This window comes from Kwoniella newhampshirensis, chromosome 9 (assembly GCF_039105145.1).
Source record: "Kwoniella newhampshirensis strain CBS 13917 chromosome 9, whole genome shotgun sequence".
Taxonomy (NCBI): Eukaryota; Fungi; Basidiomycota; class Tremellomycetes; order Tremellales; family Cryptococcaceae; genus Kwoniella; species Kwoniella newhampshirensis.
The window spans coordinates 741,920-758,373 of NC_089963.1; the positions used below are offsets into that span (position 1 = coordinate 741,920).

At 51.7% G+C, this 16,454-nt stretch overlaps 5 protein-coding genes across 5 annotated transcripts; 2 read left to right on the plus strand and 3 right to left on the minus strand.

The window, feature by feature from the left end:
* Nucleotides 1-758: 758 nt before the first annotated feature.
* On the minus strand, nt 759-3,193 carry IAR55_004972 (uncharacterized protein; the record flags this gene model as incomplete). Its single annotated transcript, XM_066948066.1, has 14 exons — nt 759-908; nt 977-1,365; nt 1,427-1,464; nt 1,529-1,680; nt 1,751-1,858; nt 1,910-1,971; nt 2,026-2,113; nt 2,170-2,258; nt 2,328-2,436; nt 2,501-2,579; nt 2,650-2,778; nt 2,924-2,954; nt 3,043-3,103; nt 3,155-3,193. 14 exons carry the CDS (start codon nt 3,191-3,193, stop codon nt 759-761), a joined length of 1,524 nt encoding a protein of 507 aa, XP_066801525.1.
* Nucleotides 3,194-3,610: 417 nt separating this feature from the next.
* Nucleotides 3,611-5,259, minus strand: IAR55_004973 (uncharacterized protein; the record flags this gene model as incomplete). The annotated part of the gene is made up of 5 exons (XM_066948067.1): nt 3,611-3,779; nt 3,846-3,917; nt 3,981-4,113; nt 4,343-4,534; nt 4,953-5,259. The coding sequence occupies 5 exons, from the start codon at nt 5,257-5,259 to the stop codon at nt 3,611-3,613; spliced, it is 873 nt and encodes a 290-aa protein (XP_066801526.1).
* Nucleotides 5,260-5,868: 609 nt separating this feature from the next.
* Nucleotides 5,869-11,046, minus strand: IAR55_004974 (uncharacterized protein; the record flags this gene model as incomplete). The annotated part of the gene is made up of 6 exons (XM_066948068.1): nt 5,869-7,075; nt 7,134-7,735; nt 7,797-8,617; nt 8,667-9,437; nt 9,492-10,684; nt 10,961-11,046. The coding sequence occupies 6 exons, from the start codon at nt 11,044-11,046 to the stop codon at nt 5,869-5,871; spliced, it is 4,680 nt and encodes a 1,559-aa protein (XP_066801527.1).
* A 289-nt stretch (nt 11,047-11,335) lies between these two features.
* Nucleotides 11,336-14,151, plus strand: IAR55_004975 (uncharacterized protein; the record flags this gene model as incomplete). The annotated part of the gene is made up of 10 exons (XM_066948069.1): nt 11,336-11,392; nt 11,457-11,548; nt 11,621-11,720; nt 11,785-13,090; nt 13,146-13,291; nt 13,341-13,396; nt 13,449-13,582; nt 13,662-13,789; nt 13,846-13,914; nt 13,972-14,151. The coding sequence occupies 10 exons, from the start codon at nt 11,336-11,338 to the stop codon at nt 14,149-14,151; spliced, it is 2,268 nt and encodes a 755-aa protein (XP_066801528.1).
* A 538-nt stretch (nt 14,152-14,689) lies between these two features.
* IAR55_004976 (uncharacterized protein) lies at nt 14,690-16,272 on the plus strand (the record flags this gene model as incomplete). The annotated part of the gene is made up of 7 exons (XM_066948070.1): nt 14,690-15,014; nt 15,231-15,376; nt 15,514-15,569; nt 15,637-15,764; nt 15,843-15,889; nt 15,974-16,042; nt 16,111-16,272. The coding sequence occupies 7 exons, from the start codon at nt 14,690-14,692 to the stop codon at nt 16,270-16,272; spliced, it is 933 nt and encodes a 310-aa protein (XP_066801529.1).
* Between the last annotated feature and the right edge of the window lie 182 nt (nt 16,273-16,454).

A 16,454-nucleotide genomic window follows, 5' to 3' on the forward strand; every position in this document is an offset into this window, starting at 1 on the left:
CGACATATCTCTACCTGGCGTTTTTTTTTTAATTCACGACTGATACCCAGCAAAATTTCATACCAAAGCTCCCAGACATATTGTAGCTTAGCTTATCAACAGTGCATGCATTATCAGAGCAACGCGCTCACCATCACCGTGCCCGGAAAACTTCGCGTTCGCGTTCGCTGTTGCCCAGCTCGTCTGCGCCCAACTTGATGATATTGGGATAGACGCTTGAGAGTTGAGTCATCATCCAGTCGTCTCAACGCTATTCGACAGTACGAGTACTGTACAGTACAGACACGCGATGGGAGATCCATACAGTACGGGTTCAGTGTCGATGTTCTTGTCGATTTAGAAGAAAGGAATTATTACCTTCGGGGTTAGCGATATTTGGTGGTTTCGTGTACGACATTTTATCCAGTATGGGATAGGCCCATTGGTCAGAAGCATTGGAAGGCAGCTCTGTGTACTGTACAGTACAGTACGCTACGAGTATGCCCTGAGGGATGGGAAGCATCGGTGCGTTTGTATGACTCGCGTCCGTGTCTCAAACGATCGGAAACGAGGCACCTGACATTGAATGATATCAAGGGCTCCATAGAAAAACAACAAGTCTATGCTCATAGCTTTGCATCTGCTCAGTGACATGCTTGTGCTCGTGGTAATGAACTGAGAAATTTACAACTGTCTGTCTCGCCGTGACCCGAATTTTTCTCTCAACTCATGATACACATCTGCAGCCCGCTTGCTCTGTAGGCGGCAAGTTTCCCACACTAGTGGTCCTCCACCTGCTCCACGTTCTCCACGATCTCCAAGACAAATGCAGATGTTACGCCGGGTATAGACCGCTCGGCATCGATGAAAGCTTGTCGAAGGCGGGCCAAAGCAGCTCGAGCATGATCATTAGGCACACGAGTGGCGAGCTACAATCGATAGCGTAATGGATCAGCAAAGCAAAGAGGCATCATAAGTGTCCGGCAACAGCACCCACGTTGTTGAGAGCTGGCACGATCACGCCTTCCAACATGACGTCCTCGTCTCCATCATCCTCATGTGTGGGGCCGTGAGAAGCTGAAGGCTGTGTTGCTACTGGTCCTGGAGCCTCAAGCACTGCGTTTCGAACGGTGGGGTACGCCAGCTGCGCGGCCTCCGGCGGGGGTATGGTCGTTTGAGACGCAGAAGATGGAAGGGTAGGCAACGCTCGACCATTGATGGAGGGAGGTTGATTCGATTCAGGGACGCGAGCAGGTGCTCTAGAGGCTGTCGTTATTGGGGATTTGCGGGCTCCTGCCATCGAATCGGAGGGTGGAAATGGGCGACCTGTAGCACGCGAAACCGTCCCTTGACTCTGAGGAGGCAGCGCGTTACGTACAGTCCCAACTAAATATAGGATCCGGATCAGTAGATGCTCAAAGCAGGATCACCACCTGCATACACTCACAGTCCCACAATGCTTCCGGAGCAGGACCGTAACCGGGTCTGCGGATATTCAATCCACCGTTAGCCAGGGCTTGAACGCCTTTCCAGTTGGCGTCCTACTCACTCAGATGACATGCCATCTCTCGAATCATCACCAGCCTTCGGCCCACCCTCAGCCTTGAACTTCTCGTATCTTTCTATCAGTTCCGTCAGGTATGAAGCCTTCCTCGCAGTCCTGATGAATTTGTGCTTCAGCAGATCTTTGGCGGATGGTCGCTAGTGACAAATCTCGAGACGTCAGTAAACTAGAGGTTGAAACGATGCCCTACATCCAAGCTTGACTCACCATTCGAGGATCACGCTGAAGACATAAGGACACGAAATCACGAAAGGTGCGCGAGAATTTGCTGTCATCTAGCTGGGGCGGTGGGTTCTTGGGGATCAAGAAAAGTACCTGTTGAGAGGCGTGAGCTTGGCAGAGTCGACGGGCTGACGAAAAGCTCACCTTCATCGGGTGTAGATCTGCATAAGGCGGTTCTCCCATGGCCATCTCAATGCAAGTGATACCTGAAGAGAGTCAGAAAGATCTGCATCGCTTGTAGCTGCTCCGAGCTGACTCACCTAGACTCCAGATATCTGCTTTGTGATCATACCCCGACTGCTTGATGACCTCTGGTGACATCCAATACGGTGTACCGACAAAAGTGTTCTGAAAAGGCGATTCCATCAGCTCAGATGTCAATCCAAAACTCCCTTTCGACGTACTTTTTTCGTCATCGTGGCTGTCAGTTGACCTGAAACACCAAAATCCGCAAGCTTGACATCTCCGTTAGAGGTGAGAAGGATATTGGCCGCTGACACAATGAAATAGAGTAGATGATTGAGCTCGTGCAGACATCGCCCACAGTATATGTGTGGCTCACCCTTGATATCCCTATGTAGCTTTCCTTCCCCATGCAAGTACTCCAGGCCCCGCAATAGCTCTCGAGCCAATATTGCGATGTATTCCTCTCTAAATATTCCCGCTTTCATCTGTATAAAAAGATCGCTACTGAGTCTGGTGTACAATATGGCTGAACCGAAAAATCTGACATACCAGATCAGAACATGAACCGCCCGAACAATACTCCATGATAATCCATAGATTTGAGCCTTTGAGATACGAGCCATGATATCTGTGGAAAAGCAAGTCGGTGAAAATTCGGGACACAGAGCTTGAAAGAGTTGAAAGAGTATACAACTCACCTGGTTACAAACTCGCTATCTAGTTGACCCAAGATCTGGATTTCTTGTTGAATATCATCGATCTCATCTTCGGCACTTTCGAGATCTATAATCTTGATAGCGACGGGTAACGAAGTTCTTCGATCGTACCTAGTGTCGAGAGTAGGGCAAAGCCAATCAAATGTTAGCAAGAGTTGTGTCCACGTCCAGCCCTGCTCTGGGGGGTTCCTTCAAGACTCGATCGTGCTTCCCTTCCAGATGGAGGTAGTGTGGGTTCAAATGATTTGCAACTTACCCCTTGTACACTTCTCCGAAACTTCCCTTTCCTATCATCAGACCGAACATCAGCCCTTTCCCGACCCCCGATCATGTCTCCCTCCAGCACTGTCTCCTGAAGCCGAAACTTTCACTCACCTATCCGATTCTGTCGAACGTAGAATTGTTCCGGGTCCGCATGAGGGTTATTTGAGTTGGACTGGGAATATGTGGACTACAAGTGCTCTCGTCCATTAGGTTACACATTCACCTCCGGGTTGGGAAGGTATGACAACGAGGAACCTACCATGATGCAGTACGAGGCGACGCTGTGATGTACGAAGAGGCTTGCCACCTAGCTGTGCCAAGGGCTGTATCGTTGGTCGTTATGAAAGCAGACGGCGGCAATGCAATAGTGTCAAGCGTGGGGTGGCAAGCGGTGGACGACCGAGAAGTATATAAAGCTGGGTAGTTGTTGTGAGAGAGCGATGCGAGAGTCAAGAGTGATGGGGTCAAGGTCAGAGATGATGAGGAGTGAGTGGATGGATGGATGGATGGATGAATTGTGTGTAGAGTGAGTGCAAAGCAGTGAGGCGCGTCGAGGCTCGAGCTGAAACATCAAGGACAACTGTGATTTCCCACGTGGAAGAAAAGTGACCCTGATTGATTTCTTTCTGTATACTGCACAGGACCAAGATATGTATATGCATATGGGGACAATCATATCTTATGGAGCAGGGACAGCTTGAGAAGAAAGGGATGGGATAGGTCCTAGGGGTGGGGTATCAGACCGGCGGTCTGACGCTGCACTGAAGTATCCATCGGCAGGGTATGACGTCTGAGCGGATGCTGTAGGTGGGGTAGACGGTCGAGGTATACGATGCAGAAGCCCGTACCTGGAGCACATGGGTGGTGTCAGCTGATGAGACATAGTCGCTCTGTTCTGGCCGACTTCAACGTACCCGATGCCGCATCCTATCAGACCCTCTCCTCCCCATTGCTTTGTAGGGTAGAGAATCACCTCCCGCAGGTTACTGCGGTGGTACATTGTCAGTCAGAGCTAAACGGTCTCTGCACATCGTCCTCCTCCCACTCACTCTAGGTCCGAGTTGTAGACGAATAGTCTCAAGGGCTTATCTACATGTCCCTCGATTAGGTTGTAGAAATCGTTCTCGGAATGTAATGGTCCGCCAGACCAAGCGAGGACGTAATCACCCCATGGTACGAGACCTGTGATTCATTGTCGTGCGTCAGTGTCAATGATACTTTCGGAGCTCAAAGCTCGAACTGACCAGCCATCTACGGGAATGAGTCATTGTCAGCGGTTGTCTTGTTGAATCTCGATCTAAAGGGACAGAAGATTTCAAGCTCGGAGCGGGGGCGAAGGCCCTTCGTGCAACGAGTGGGGGCCGCGAAGATGAAGTGATTGGGAACGAGCCGAGAGGTAGGAAGGTCTTACTCACTTCCGCAGGACTTCCTTCCAGAACATCTAAAACATGATAGACCGACTCCAACGCATGAGCAGGGTTACAGACACGTAACGACAGTCCCAGCAGTGAAGGTTTTGGTGTACCTTCCGCAGAGTTGACATCCTGCCCTGATTCACGAAGAGCTGCTTCTGACCATGCTCGACTTGGTATAAGCTGGACATCTGGTAGGATGGATCACGTCAGCGTCCACGACATAGACGGGTGTACCCCTCGTTCTTTCAGTCACAAAAATACGATGTCCTTCAAGTCACCGTGAGCAGGCTGCCTCGCGTCCACAGGGTGCTGGTCCGTCCGACCTTGACGACATGCCGACATGCCGACGTTGCAAGGAGACTGAGAACCAGCTCGATAACCACTCGTCAGGGCGTCTTGATCTGCTGCCAATTTCTGCCCATCGTCTTCTCTCCCGGAGCAATACCAGCCGACCCGCGCGACTCCATACCGCACCGTATGTAGCACAGCCGATTTGCTTGTCCGCACCCTTTTGAATAGGAAAAGCCCCACCCTACTTCCTACCACACTCCACCATTCACCTCTGACCACAGACCTCCAACTTTAACCAAGAGAGATTAGACTCACCTCGCACCCTCTGCGACTTTGCATTATACACCCTCAAACCCAACATCTTCCCCTCATTCTCCTCCAACACCCTCCCCAATTCTCCCGGAGTCAGACCATCCAGCATCCCTTCCGTCCCCGTATCATCCGCCTGACCGAACCCGAGCGCCGAATTGGGATTCGGGTTTGTGTTGATGGGTTGGACGCCGATCAGATAGTCGAAATATGGCTCGAGGAGTGTATCGGCTGGTGAGCCGTCGGCTACTCGAAGACAATGGAGGGCGAGGTCGGGCAGAGATGATGGGAGAGAGGAGGAAGATTGGCCCATTTTACGTGTGGGTGAGCGGACGAGCGAGCGAGAGTCGTAGTGATATCGAGGTGATAGTCAATGAAATTGTACTTGAAGTCGAAGAAGGACACAACGCGGAGATTTGGTCAGACCAAAGATGAGTGGATGAGGATGCGAGTGACTCGATCAGAAAGTGATATATTCTTGGGTGTCCAGAAGAGCGACCTGTCGACCAGCTCTCAGCTTTCAAGGTATATCGAGATGCAGATCACTGTTCATTGAGCAAGCGACGAAAGAGGATGTCACTATTGTCACCATTGAATCGCACATAACGCGACTTGGACATTGAGACACGAAAACAGCGGTGACTTCCGTCTTCGTCAAGAGCAAGTCCAAACGAGTGGCAATTTTCAGAAATCTTTCATCTGCATCATCTTCTTTTTCTCTTTGGCACCATGTACGTCTCAATGCACAGAGAAGCGCTGACATGTCACGATGATGTAGAGCAAGCTCGTTCCATGTCATGACGTAAAGTAAGGTTGAATTGTCGGAACTAATACAACCAGATTACAAAACCGCATCGTTTCACACCATCCTCGATCACCACGCCTCGTCCACCGCAAAAAGCAGAAGCCCAACGTATGTCGTCTAAACCACTATTGGACCGCTCTGCAGGCCGCCGTTGTACAACGCATATATGGCGATTCCTAACACGCCCAACGACACAAGACCCAGAACCGGTATCCTCCTCTTCCTCTCCCCCCATGTCGGTCGAGCTGCCGCGATCGCTTGAGATTGACTTTTTGTCTTGATCCTACCCATTGATGAATCTTGCAGCTCCACTAGAAAATCTCTTGGCACATAATTTTCTGCCAGATCCCCATCTGCTACCTGATCTCCCTCCTCGCTGCTCTCCTCTTCAATTTTACCGTCCGGTGTACCATTCATATTCTGATTCTTCGCTTTTGTGGATTTGCGTCGTCGATTGCAGTACGTAGACGGCTTGAATGGAGCGAGATACAGACCTAATTCTGCCTTGGCCTGGTAATAAACCCAGAAAGCGCTACGAACGCCTAAAGCCAGAGTCTTGACAGTGTGATTGAGAAGGGGATCGCGCCACTCGGCAAGGTTGACACTCATTGACGACCGTTCTTGACGAAGAAGCTGGTCGAGGTACTCTCTTCGAGCTGTGTTCTTCTCCAAAGCGTCTCTAGCCCAATGCCTCACCGCTTCCTTCTGCTTGATCATTCCTTCGATACCCAGAATCATTTTTTCCAACTCCTTCCCCATCTTCACCCTCTCTTTCACCATGTCCTGTTGTCTCCCTTTCGCATACGCTATGATCAATTCTGCTTGTTTCATCGGATCCACACGACTTGTTCCATTCAAATCCAAGTAAGTCCGTCTGGGTCGATGTCGCATGTGGAGCGAAAATTGGGGATCCAAGGGTGGTTGTAAATCCGATACGGACATTCTCCTACGATTAGCTGCGGCGGGAGATTGGGACTGCGATTGTGACCGAGTACGACGAGCGGCATTCGATGCGATACGGGCGATCGGTCGACGGAAAGATCTATCAGATCCGCTGTCGTGTATGGAGAAATGTCGGAGCGGAGGCAGAGTATCGCGCCGCTCGCCTGCAAGGTCTGGACCCGCATCAACGATAGATTTCCTGCGACTCGCGTATCTCACACGAAGGGGATCAACAGCTGAAAGGTCTATTTCGACGTCGGCGCCAATCTTGGCTTCGTCCCCGAGGAAATCAAGTTGAGCGACATATAGTTGAATTGATTCGTCCACGACCTCTATGTTCGAGGTGACTCGATCAAGCTTTCTTCTAGCGATACCGAAACGCCTGTGCCGTATCACTATCAGTGAAATAATCCGTGGTCAACATGCAGTTCACCACTTACTCTACTCTGTCCTCGTAAATCTCATTCTCCAGCCGAGTAATCCTTTCACGCGCTTCCACTTCCAGCTGAGTTTTCCTCGTCGCCTCCGCTTGGCTCTCCCTGAAAGCCGCCTCTCTTGCTAAAGCCGATTCCAATGCGAACAGCTCCGCCTCCCTTTCATCTCCTTTGTGTCTGGCCAGATCCGTGTCTGATCTTTTCACCGACCGCGCTTCCTCAGCAGCAAAGGCTCGTTGACCCTTGAGGAAAAGCCTTTTTAAATGAAAATCGCGACCGCCTTCGTCATCCGTGACCGATTCGGGTCCGTGGCCATCATGCCGACGGAAGAATTGCTGTCGGGAATGATGAGAGCCGATGGTCGTCCGACTCGTTTTGTTGGTCATGGGGTACGAGTTCGCCATTTGGTGTGATGGGGTTGATATCACGTCGTTACGGACCAACGAATCATCCGCAGCGCTTTCGGCATCCCGATCGTTTCCGTCGAGATGAGGCATTGTGCGTTGCTTCTTTGCTGCATTGCTGAGTTTCTCGAAGGGCTGTTTCAGAGCATGAGTCAGAGAGGTCTGACCCATAGCACTGAGGCTCTGGTGACTTCGATGACGCAGCTAAGAATTATATCAGCTTGGCTTATTCTGCACATACCCATATCAACAGACAAAGACTCACACGCTGATCCCACGTGCCGCTGATAGACTTGCCACCAGTCTCAACCGACGTAGTCCTCGAAAGAGGGGCCACGCTTTCATCTCCGTTGAGGCCGGATCGCTCCGCGTCAAGTAGCGAAAGATTCGAAGCGGTTTGCACTCGCATTCTAGACTCTTGCATACCCTTCTTGCTCGATCGACTTCCGGCCATTGAGCTGCCATCGTCTCGCCGCGTTTGACCTGCTCTCGAGCCGTGTTGAACGTCCCCAACTTTGGCCATGACTTCAATATCGAGTGGCTCTTTTCGAGGCGGGATGAAATAGTTCACAACACCGTTGCAAGCTTTGTACGAGGCAATGTCATCGACAGAATACTCCCAACCTCTGTTTGAACGGAAACCGTCAAGACCGGCTTTCTTCTTGCGAGGCGACAATTCATGGGATTTTTGAGTAGACGCTCGGGAGAACGATGGGTTGCTCTCCACCGACTTCCTCCGATCTTTGAAACCAGAGGACGACTCCACGCTCATTGGACTGGAATGTATCATCCCACCCCAATGTGAACCTTTCGCTTGCGGTGAAGAGTGCTGCGGCATAGATTGTTCACTTCGTGTCGAACTGACGTCAGCGCGATCGTGTTGAGCCTCCCATCTGCGACGGGCTTCGTTCTGATCGTCGGTTTTGGTGCGCCATCGAAGAATGGCCAGAGGATTCAGCCTTGGCGGATTGTCGATACCGTCGTATACATGCTGGTAGTACGCTCGAAGGTGAGACCCGGCTCGATACGCCATCCTTTCTGCAGCAGGATGGGCGGCCACCTGTGTCAGAGCTTTGAATCGGCGCTCTGTAGGAGATGTCAATATCGAACCGTTTCGTCGGCATGTTTAACTTACCTTGCGCCAATTCGTCTGCTCTTCTCTCCTGCTCCAGTCTGCGCATTTCAGCTTCCCTCTCCAGTTGGGCCTTCGCTTTTGCGTATTCCTCCGATTTCTGCGTCTCAGCTCGATGTTCCATGTAGCCATCTTTGGGTTGCGGTTCAGAAATCACCGTTTCCGCTCCTTTTCGCTTGCCGAGATGGAACAGCTGACTGAGCCGACCTTTCTTCTCTTTCACTCCCTTTTTGGTCTGTAGCGTCTCGGCCGGTTTCGCGATGACGGGTTCGGTCTCACTTGCGGGGGTGGAGGGCGCTTCGTCGGGCAATGATTGGGTCGCATTGTCTGAGACTTCCTCCTCTACCTGGGCGATGGGGACATGATGTGTGAAAGGTACATGTCCACCGAAGTCATTAGGCGACATGCTGACTCTGGAGGCTGCCCGAGCTCGCCCATGGGCGTAAGCTTCCGACGAAGTATCGAAGCTGGAACGATGTCGAGGAGAGGCACCCCAGGTTGACTGCATGGGAGGTCCGATACTGCTACTCATCGAGACTGTCCTCTGTCTTCCATGAGCCTCACTACCCGTCAGAGCAGGGGGTGCGGAGACCAGGTAAGGTGAGAAATGGGGAGTGGCTTCTGGTGACGGTGACGTGGGTCGAGTATTTGGGGGCGAGAAATAGGGTGAATCGTCAAGGAAGAGAGGAGGCCGAGGTGTGCTGAGTTGATTGTTGTTCATGATTCTTAATGCATATGCTAAATCCGAATCGTTCAGAAGATCATGTATTTGGTCTGGCGTTCAGAATGTTAGAATATTTCGGTTTCGCTCGTACATAGCTCACTCACCTGGACTCAAAGCCATTTCCTTGATCCCACCGATACCCAAGCCCAGACTTGCGGCGAGATTATCTGTACGTTTGGTGGAATCTTTCTCCTTCGCCTTTCCTTTTCTGCTTGCTTCTGGACTACTTGTCCTGTCCCTCCGTCCATTTGCCCGATCCAGGTCTTTGATGCGAGCCGACGCTGATCTGCTTGGCCCAGTAACAGCTGTCTCCATAGCATGTGACCTGGTCGATGGCATGCGGCTTGGTGCAGCCGGTCCGTGTGTGGTAGTGAAGAAGCTGTCTGATCGGGAGGTGGACAAGTGCGCAGCCGGATTTGACGAATTTCGAATGGATTTTTGGGAGGCCATACGTGATGGTGCTTGGCGTAGCAGGTCCTTTGATGTCCGTATTTGTAGAGTTTGAGATTCCCCTCGCCGTCTCCTAGTCTGAAGACTCCCACTACTTCTGTCCGAACTCTGTCCTTCTAAGGGCAACATCAGACTCTTGGCTCTAGGTCTACTAGGGCCCGCCACCGCCGCTCTGTTTTCCAACAGAGGTGATCTGGCGGCACCCGAGAACGAATAAGTGTCAGTACCAGGTGTTCCCTCCTCATCTCTTCGCTTGGTCGACCCATCATTGCTCCCTTCTTCGTCGGAGCTTGATTCATATCCGCCCGTGACCCGAGAAGCCCGCTTACCGTGAGTCAACAACGAACCAGAGCGATGCGTGCGAGAAGTAGGAGGGAGTTCGGACCATCTGCCACGATCGCGAGAAGACTGATTGCGAGAGATGGAAGGACGAGATGGACCGGCGGCGCCATTCAATGGTGGAGTTGTCGGAAGTTGCTTGAGACCTGGGTTTGACCTCGATGAGGATGAGAGCAGCGGCGCAGTCTTAGGCGCAGGGGGGACGGTGGAGTTATGTAAGATCGAAGGGTGTGTAGGTTGATAAGAATGTCCGTTTTGAGGTGGTCGCGTAGAATGTATTGATGGCGTGTTCTGTGATTGGTTGTCGTCGAATCGAACCGTGGACTGATGCGATGGGGAGTCGGGATGACTGCTACTCATGAGAGAGGATGAGGATGCGGTTCGTTCGCGGTTGTATCGCGGTTTGTTCATCGATCCGTTGCCGTTGGCATCGGCTGGATCGTGAAACGGCAGCCCTAGACCGTTGTTCGCCACGGTGGACGAGGTCGTTTCCGGATTCGATGTATGTCTATTGGATGGCGATATCTCAGCATTATCGGTGTCGGTAGTCGTGGTGGAGGCTTTGTTGAGGGGTCAAGGTGGAGTGATAGTTTGACGGTTGACGACGCGAGTTTGAATGAACCAGTCGGTCTGTGTGTCTCGAGAGTGTCTGACCTGTCGAAAGGCAGTGAGGAAAGGGGTGTGAAGCGATCAAGATGATGAACAGGGAATATTTCTGGTTACGTAGCGTGCTCAAACAAAAGTCAATTGCAATTCCCATCGTCGACGAGCTCAGGGTATTCACCTTCCCCCCTCCTTCCTTCTCCCAGAGATCCTGGTTCCTCGGACCAGACCCGCTTTCCTAATCAGATCACAGATCCTAACGTGCATGATTAGAAAGAGCTCTTGTAATGGATTACAATTCCCCCATCGGCCCTGTGCGATTGGGCTGTGCCGGTACCTCTCTTTCCCCTTATCGCTTCTCATTTCCATTTGCGTCATCCACCCTTCACGACACATACACACACGATTTTGTTCTTCTTGTCCATACCTGCTAAATTTATAGACTCACTGAATACATGCTGTGCTGATACATCCTTCATAAAACTGACCACGACATCATCCTTCTCCTCTTTTCATGTCTTCATTGCGAAGAAACGATCTCGCGCTAGAGTTCGCAATGGCTCAACGCGCACCCATAGAACGCGGGAGCCGGTTCTCCGGAAATATCGTGAGGGTGAGTGATCGAGGCGTCCCATCCTTGTCCACCTTTCTGACGTGAGCTGAGGTCCGAGGTACAGAGAGAAGACAGAAAGTATCAGGTCGATCCAATGGAGACTTCGAACCATGTAGTCTGGGCGTTCAACAATAGGCTTCTGACTCAGGATCCTGAGTAAGTAGACAGCTTCATTCGCTTTGTCAACTGGAAATGTTCATGCAGACAGACGCTGAATCGTATTGACAGGTATATCAAATGCGTCTTGAGATCCTACGTCGAATACAAGTCCTACAAGGGTCGGGGGAGGTCTGAGATCGGGTACAAATTGCAGCCATTGGAGGAAGAGGTCCGTGTGTCCAAATACAGCAGTGAAGTCGACTGCTTGGCTGACGAGCCATGAAAACACGCAGTTTCCTCGTTTCGCAAAGCAATTCGTCGAAATTCGCATTGAGTATGGTTTGCCTCCCTCCCCACTCATCAGAGTGACCCGACGAACATCAGAAGCCGGTGTTCCACCACCCAACGCGAACACTTTACGTCGAACGCAGACGGCAGCGGCTTCATCCCTGCGACCGGCAAACGCGAGTATCTCCCGGACCCGTACGAGTACAGGAGCGACCACAAATCGTCCAGCTCAACAAGATGGTGACGAACCTCCGCCTCCGCCGTATGCTAGCCAAGACCCGGAACCGGAGGCAACTAGGATGCTACAAGAGCAGTTGGCAGCAGCGGCTGGACCTTCTGGGCTAGCCACGTCGGCGACTACAACGGGTCCTTCCGTGTCCTCTCCCCCGGCTACCCCTGCGAGGCCTTTCAGCGTCTCGACCCCATCATCTACACGTCCGCCGCCTCAGCCACGCACTCCTACACGAGCAGCTGAGGTGGAACCCCCAGCGTCACCTCCTCCCTCCGATCCGGAGATGGCGAGGGTATGGGAGGAATCACAACTTGCAGAAGCAAAGCGAGCAAGTTTAGCAGCACAACGAGAGCAGGAGGAACTTGATGAGGTCATGCGTCTAAGTCTGGCCGAAGCGGAGTCGATATATCAAGGGTCGAGCTCGAGACCCCAGGAGGCGGGATCGAGTCGTCAACCCGTAACGATAAACCCTGACATCCAAGCATTGGCAAGCGGTGTTGACAGTCTGACCATGCCCGGAGACTGGCAAGGCCCGCCTAGTCGCAACAGGCCCACAGACTCCAGTCTGGACCTACAGGATAATTCATCTCACTCACACCCACCCCTATCGCCAAGCAGGACGGGTGCGCACCTCAAAAGCAAAAATCCGTTCCTGTCATCGGCAGAACGAGAACACTTACAAGCTGACGAAGCATCCGGAGAGAGCAGCGAAGACCTTTATCGCCCCCGATCGAGCTATACCCAGTACGAAGCTCCCAGTCAAGCCACGTATGCCCCTCCGCCTGGTCCTCCTCCACCTCATCTGCGGGTTGCAACGCCACCTCACACATCTGTGCCGTCTTCACTCCCCGCTCGATCTACAGATCGACAATCGTTTGGCTGGGATGACGATACGCAAGCTTCATTACAGTCGCCAGCGAATCTTCAACCACCGTTACAGCCTCAACCGACTGCTTCTCACTCCTTTGCACCTCCTCTAGGACAGCCACCCACTTTACCTCCACGTCGTACTTCGTATCTCCCGCCTCATGACGAGGATCCCTTGGAAACGTTGAAAGACTTTGATACCGTTTTCTTAGGTGAGCGATAACGAGATGAGGGATGATCTGCCGCGTACTGAACGTGATCTTACAGTTGATGACAGTACCTCGATGGCTGGCGAAAGATGGGAACAGGCACGGCAAGCGCTCATGGAAGTGGCGGATATAGCATCGCGGTATGACGAGAATGGAGTGGATGTCTTTTTCCTCAACAGCAAACGTGTTGGAAAAGAGCTCAAGGTGGGTTCTTGCCTGAAGCCTTGGAGCCAGAGCTGAGATTGAAGGACAGGGTGCACACGAAATGGAGGAGCTATTCGCCGGACTTGTGCCTAAGGGGGCTACACCGTGAGTGAGACCCAAGCCTAGATCTGGATGGGGACACTGAGCTGCGCATCAGGACCGGTATCCGGCTCGAAGCCATCCTACGCGAATATATGTCGAAGCTGGAACGATCCCAGGTGGTGTCGCCCGGCTCAGGGGTGCCCGGCGAGAAAGTCAAGCCAATGAATCTCATAGTAGTGACCGATGGTGGTGAGTATCGCCGTTTGTTTTCTACCGTACCACATGTTCTACGCGGAAACTGTTCGTGGCTTACAGGGCTAACGCTCAGTCTTCTCTCGCCCCATCTCTGCTCGAATGCGCGCTCTCGCTTCGCATTCCTCCCTCAATCGTGCGGAACTGCTCGCAAAACCTCCCACCGACGATCCCGAATCGGTATTGATCGCTTGCGCGAAGAGGGTAAGTGGGGCTGGTATTCCACGTCTCGTCCTCTAACAAGCTGACGATGGACTCAGCTGGATCGAGGAGACTTCCCGCTATCGCAAATAGGAGTTCAGTTTTTGCAGATCGGAGATGACTCAGAGGTAAGCGTCATTTGCCTTGTTGTGTCGCTATGCAACTGACGAACGTCCATGATACAGGCTCGAGAAGCACTTCAGGAGCTGGACGATGGGATCTCTGCTGCTCACGGAGTCAGGGATATGGTAGACTCTGTCCCGTTCACAGGCGAAGAGATGAGTGCGGGGCTCATCATAAAGACGTTACTGGGCGGGATCAACAGGAGATTGGACAGAAGATCAACTGCTAAGATTGGTGTCTAGGATCTGGTTCATGGCTATGTACACGCGCATGATGCGTAGGGCAATCTGATGTGTATGTAGTCAATAAGCAGATGCAGCGTCCTGTTCGGACAAGACCGTCAAACGTGAATGATTTTCGTGTCCGTTTGAGAGAAATGTGGCGTACACAGACCGCCTCGTGATCATGACGATTTCAGGATACAGTATCACGATTCATTCGATGCCAAGGCTTTTAGACTCAGTCGGAGAATGTGGGGCTGCGGCTGAACGTTTACTCGTACAGGTCAACGGCATGTGTCGTGCCGAAGCCTGTCGGAGAAGACGCATGGCAGCATGGAGACATATGCTGTCCGCGGCCGAAACAGGGGTCAACCTTACAACGAACATTGGGTGGCGATTGATATATATCCATCCATCGCTCCGATTCTATCCTCTCCACCAACTGAAATCACTACTTCAACATCATATCTCCACTCGCATCGCTCATCTTCGCCCATTTCCAACCGCAACCGCAAGATCTCCATCGATCAACACATCACTCACTAGAACTAGAAGCACGATGCCTTGGAACCCGTTCAAAAACAAGTCGAAATCCACCTCGTCCTCTTCCTCCGTTGCTGCTTCACAACAACAACAACAACAGACATACACGCCAGCAACTTATGCTTCCGCACAGCACACAAACACCATTAGCAGCTCGGCCGGGGATGGCAACGGGAAACAAGCATATGCTCCTCCGCCGGGTCCGCCTCCACCATCACAGTCTTCTGGGGGACGAGGAATGACCGCCGCTCCTCCTTCGTATGGAGCGAGTATACAGGTGAGGGATCAGGCGGGAGAAGATCCACTGGAGATGTTGAAGATGTATGATACGGTGTTTTTGGGTGAGTAAGCTGACAACAAATTATCTCTTCCTCATATTGAAAGAGAGAGAGAGAGAGGGAGAGAGAGAGACATCATCATTCGAACCATCTCATCGATGGATTGATTTCATCATTTTCCCCTTTTGGTCAACCTTGCACTCGTAGGGAGACCCATATATTGTCCAGCATATCCGCAGATTCGCTGATCCACCCCCCCCCCCTTCCCCCCAACCATAGTGGACGACTCCGGCTCGATGGCAGGGAGTCGTTGGACTCAAGCGATGAACGCTCTGATGGGCGTCGCGGACCTGGTCGGGAAATACGACGATGATGGGTTCGATGTGTATTTCCTAAACAGCAGGAAAGATGGATCAGGCATGAGGGTGAGTGCGTCTCCTATAAAGTCTCGTATGATGAGATGAGGGTCGTTATGCTATACATCGGCTTCTGTCGTCACGACGAGACAGCTTCCAATCGTGATTAACGCCACTGTGCTGGACTGACCATTTTTTATACCTAGACCTCACGACAAGTCGCAGACCTCTTTGGCGGTGTCAGACCTAATGGAGCCACACCGTAAGCTGATGGTAATCGCTCGGATGTCAGACGGATAGCTGAAACGCAGCTTCTCAATTTCCCCCAGTACTGGCCAAAGACTAGAATACCTCCTTCGGGACTATATGAAGAAACTCGAGCGATCTCGTACCTTCTCCATAGGTGCTGGGAAAGGCAATATAAAACCTATGAACCTGATCGTCATAACAGATGGAGGTGAGTGTGCTGGCAGTCTGTCGTCCCGATTAAACTTCGGCGTAAGGGAATCTAGCTCATCGACGTATATGGCAATAGCACCTACGGACGATCCTGAGAGTGTCATTGTGACTTTTGCAAAGAGGGCGAGTGAAGTCATCCTCTCATTCTATCCCAAGTCAGGTGAGAGGCCCGTAATAAGCTGACTCTATGGATTCCTTTCCGTGTAGCTGGATAAAGGAGAATACCCTCTATCACAAGTTGGCATCCAGTTCCTGCAAATAGGTAACGACGCACAGGTAAGTTCCAGCACTCAGCTATGGTGGGCAAACCTCCTAGGGATTGAGCTGATCATTCACTCCTTCAGGCCAAAGCAGCTTTGGAGGAGATGGATGATGGACTGTCTTCCACACACGATATCCGCGATATCGTCGATACAGTACCGTATAGTGGTGAGGACATGAGCGCTGATATCATCATCAAGACTCTGCTGGGAGGGATCAATCGTCGATTGGATCGAAAGAAGTAGGAGTATCCGTTGGGCTCAGATCTCAGTGCAACGCTAGGAGACAATGATTATATGTACCTATTCGAATCGGGAGAAGAAACGATTAAGTAGCGCAGAGAAACCCAACCAGATGCATAATGTAAGCTCGTGTGACACAACACCCCAGCAGCCTCTCACTGCGCACAAACGATTTCACTGATGAA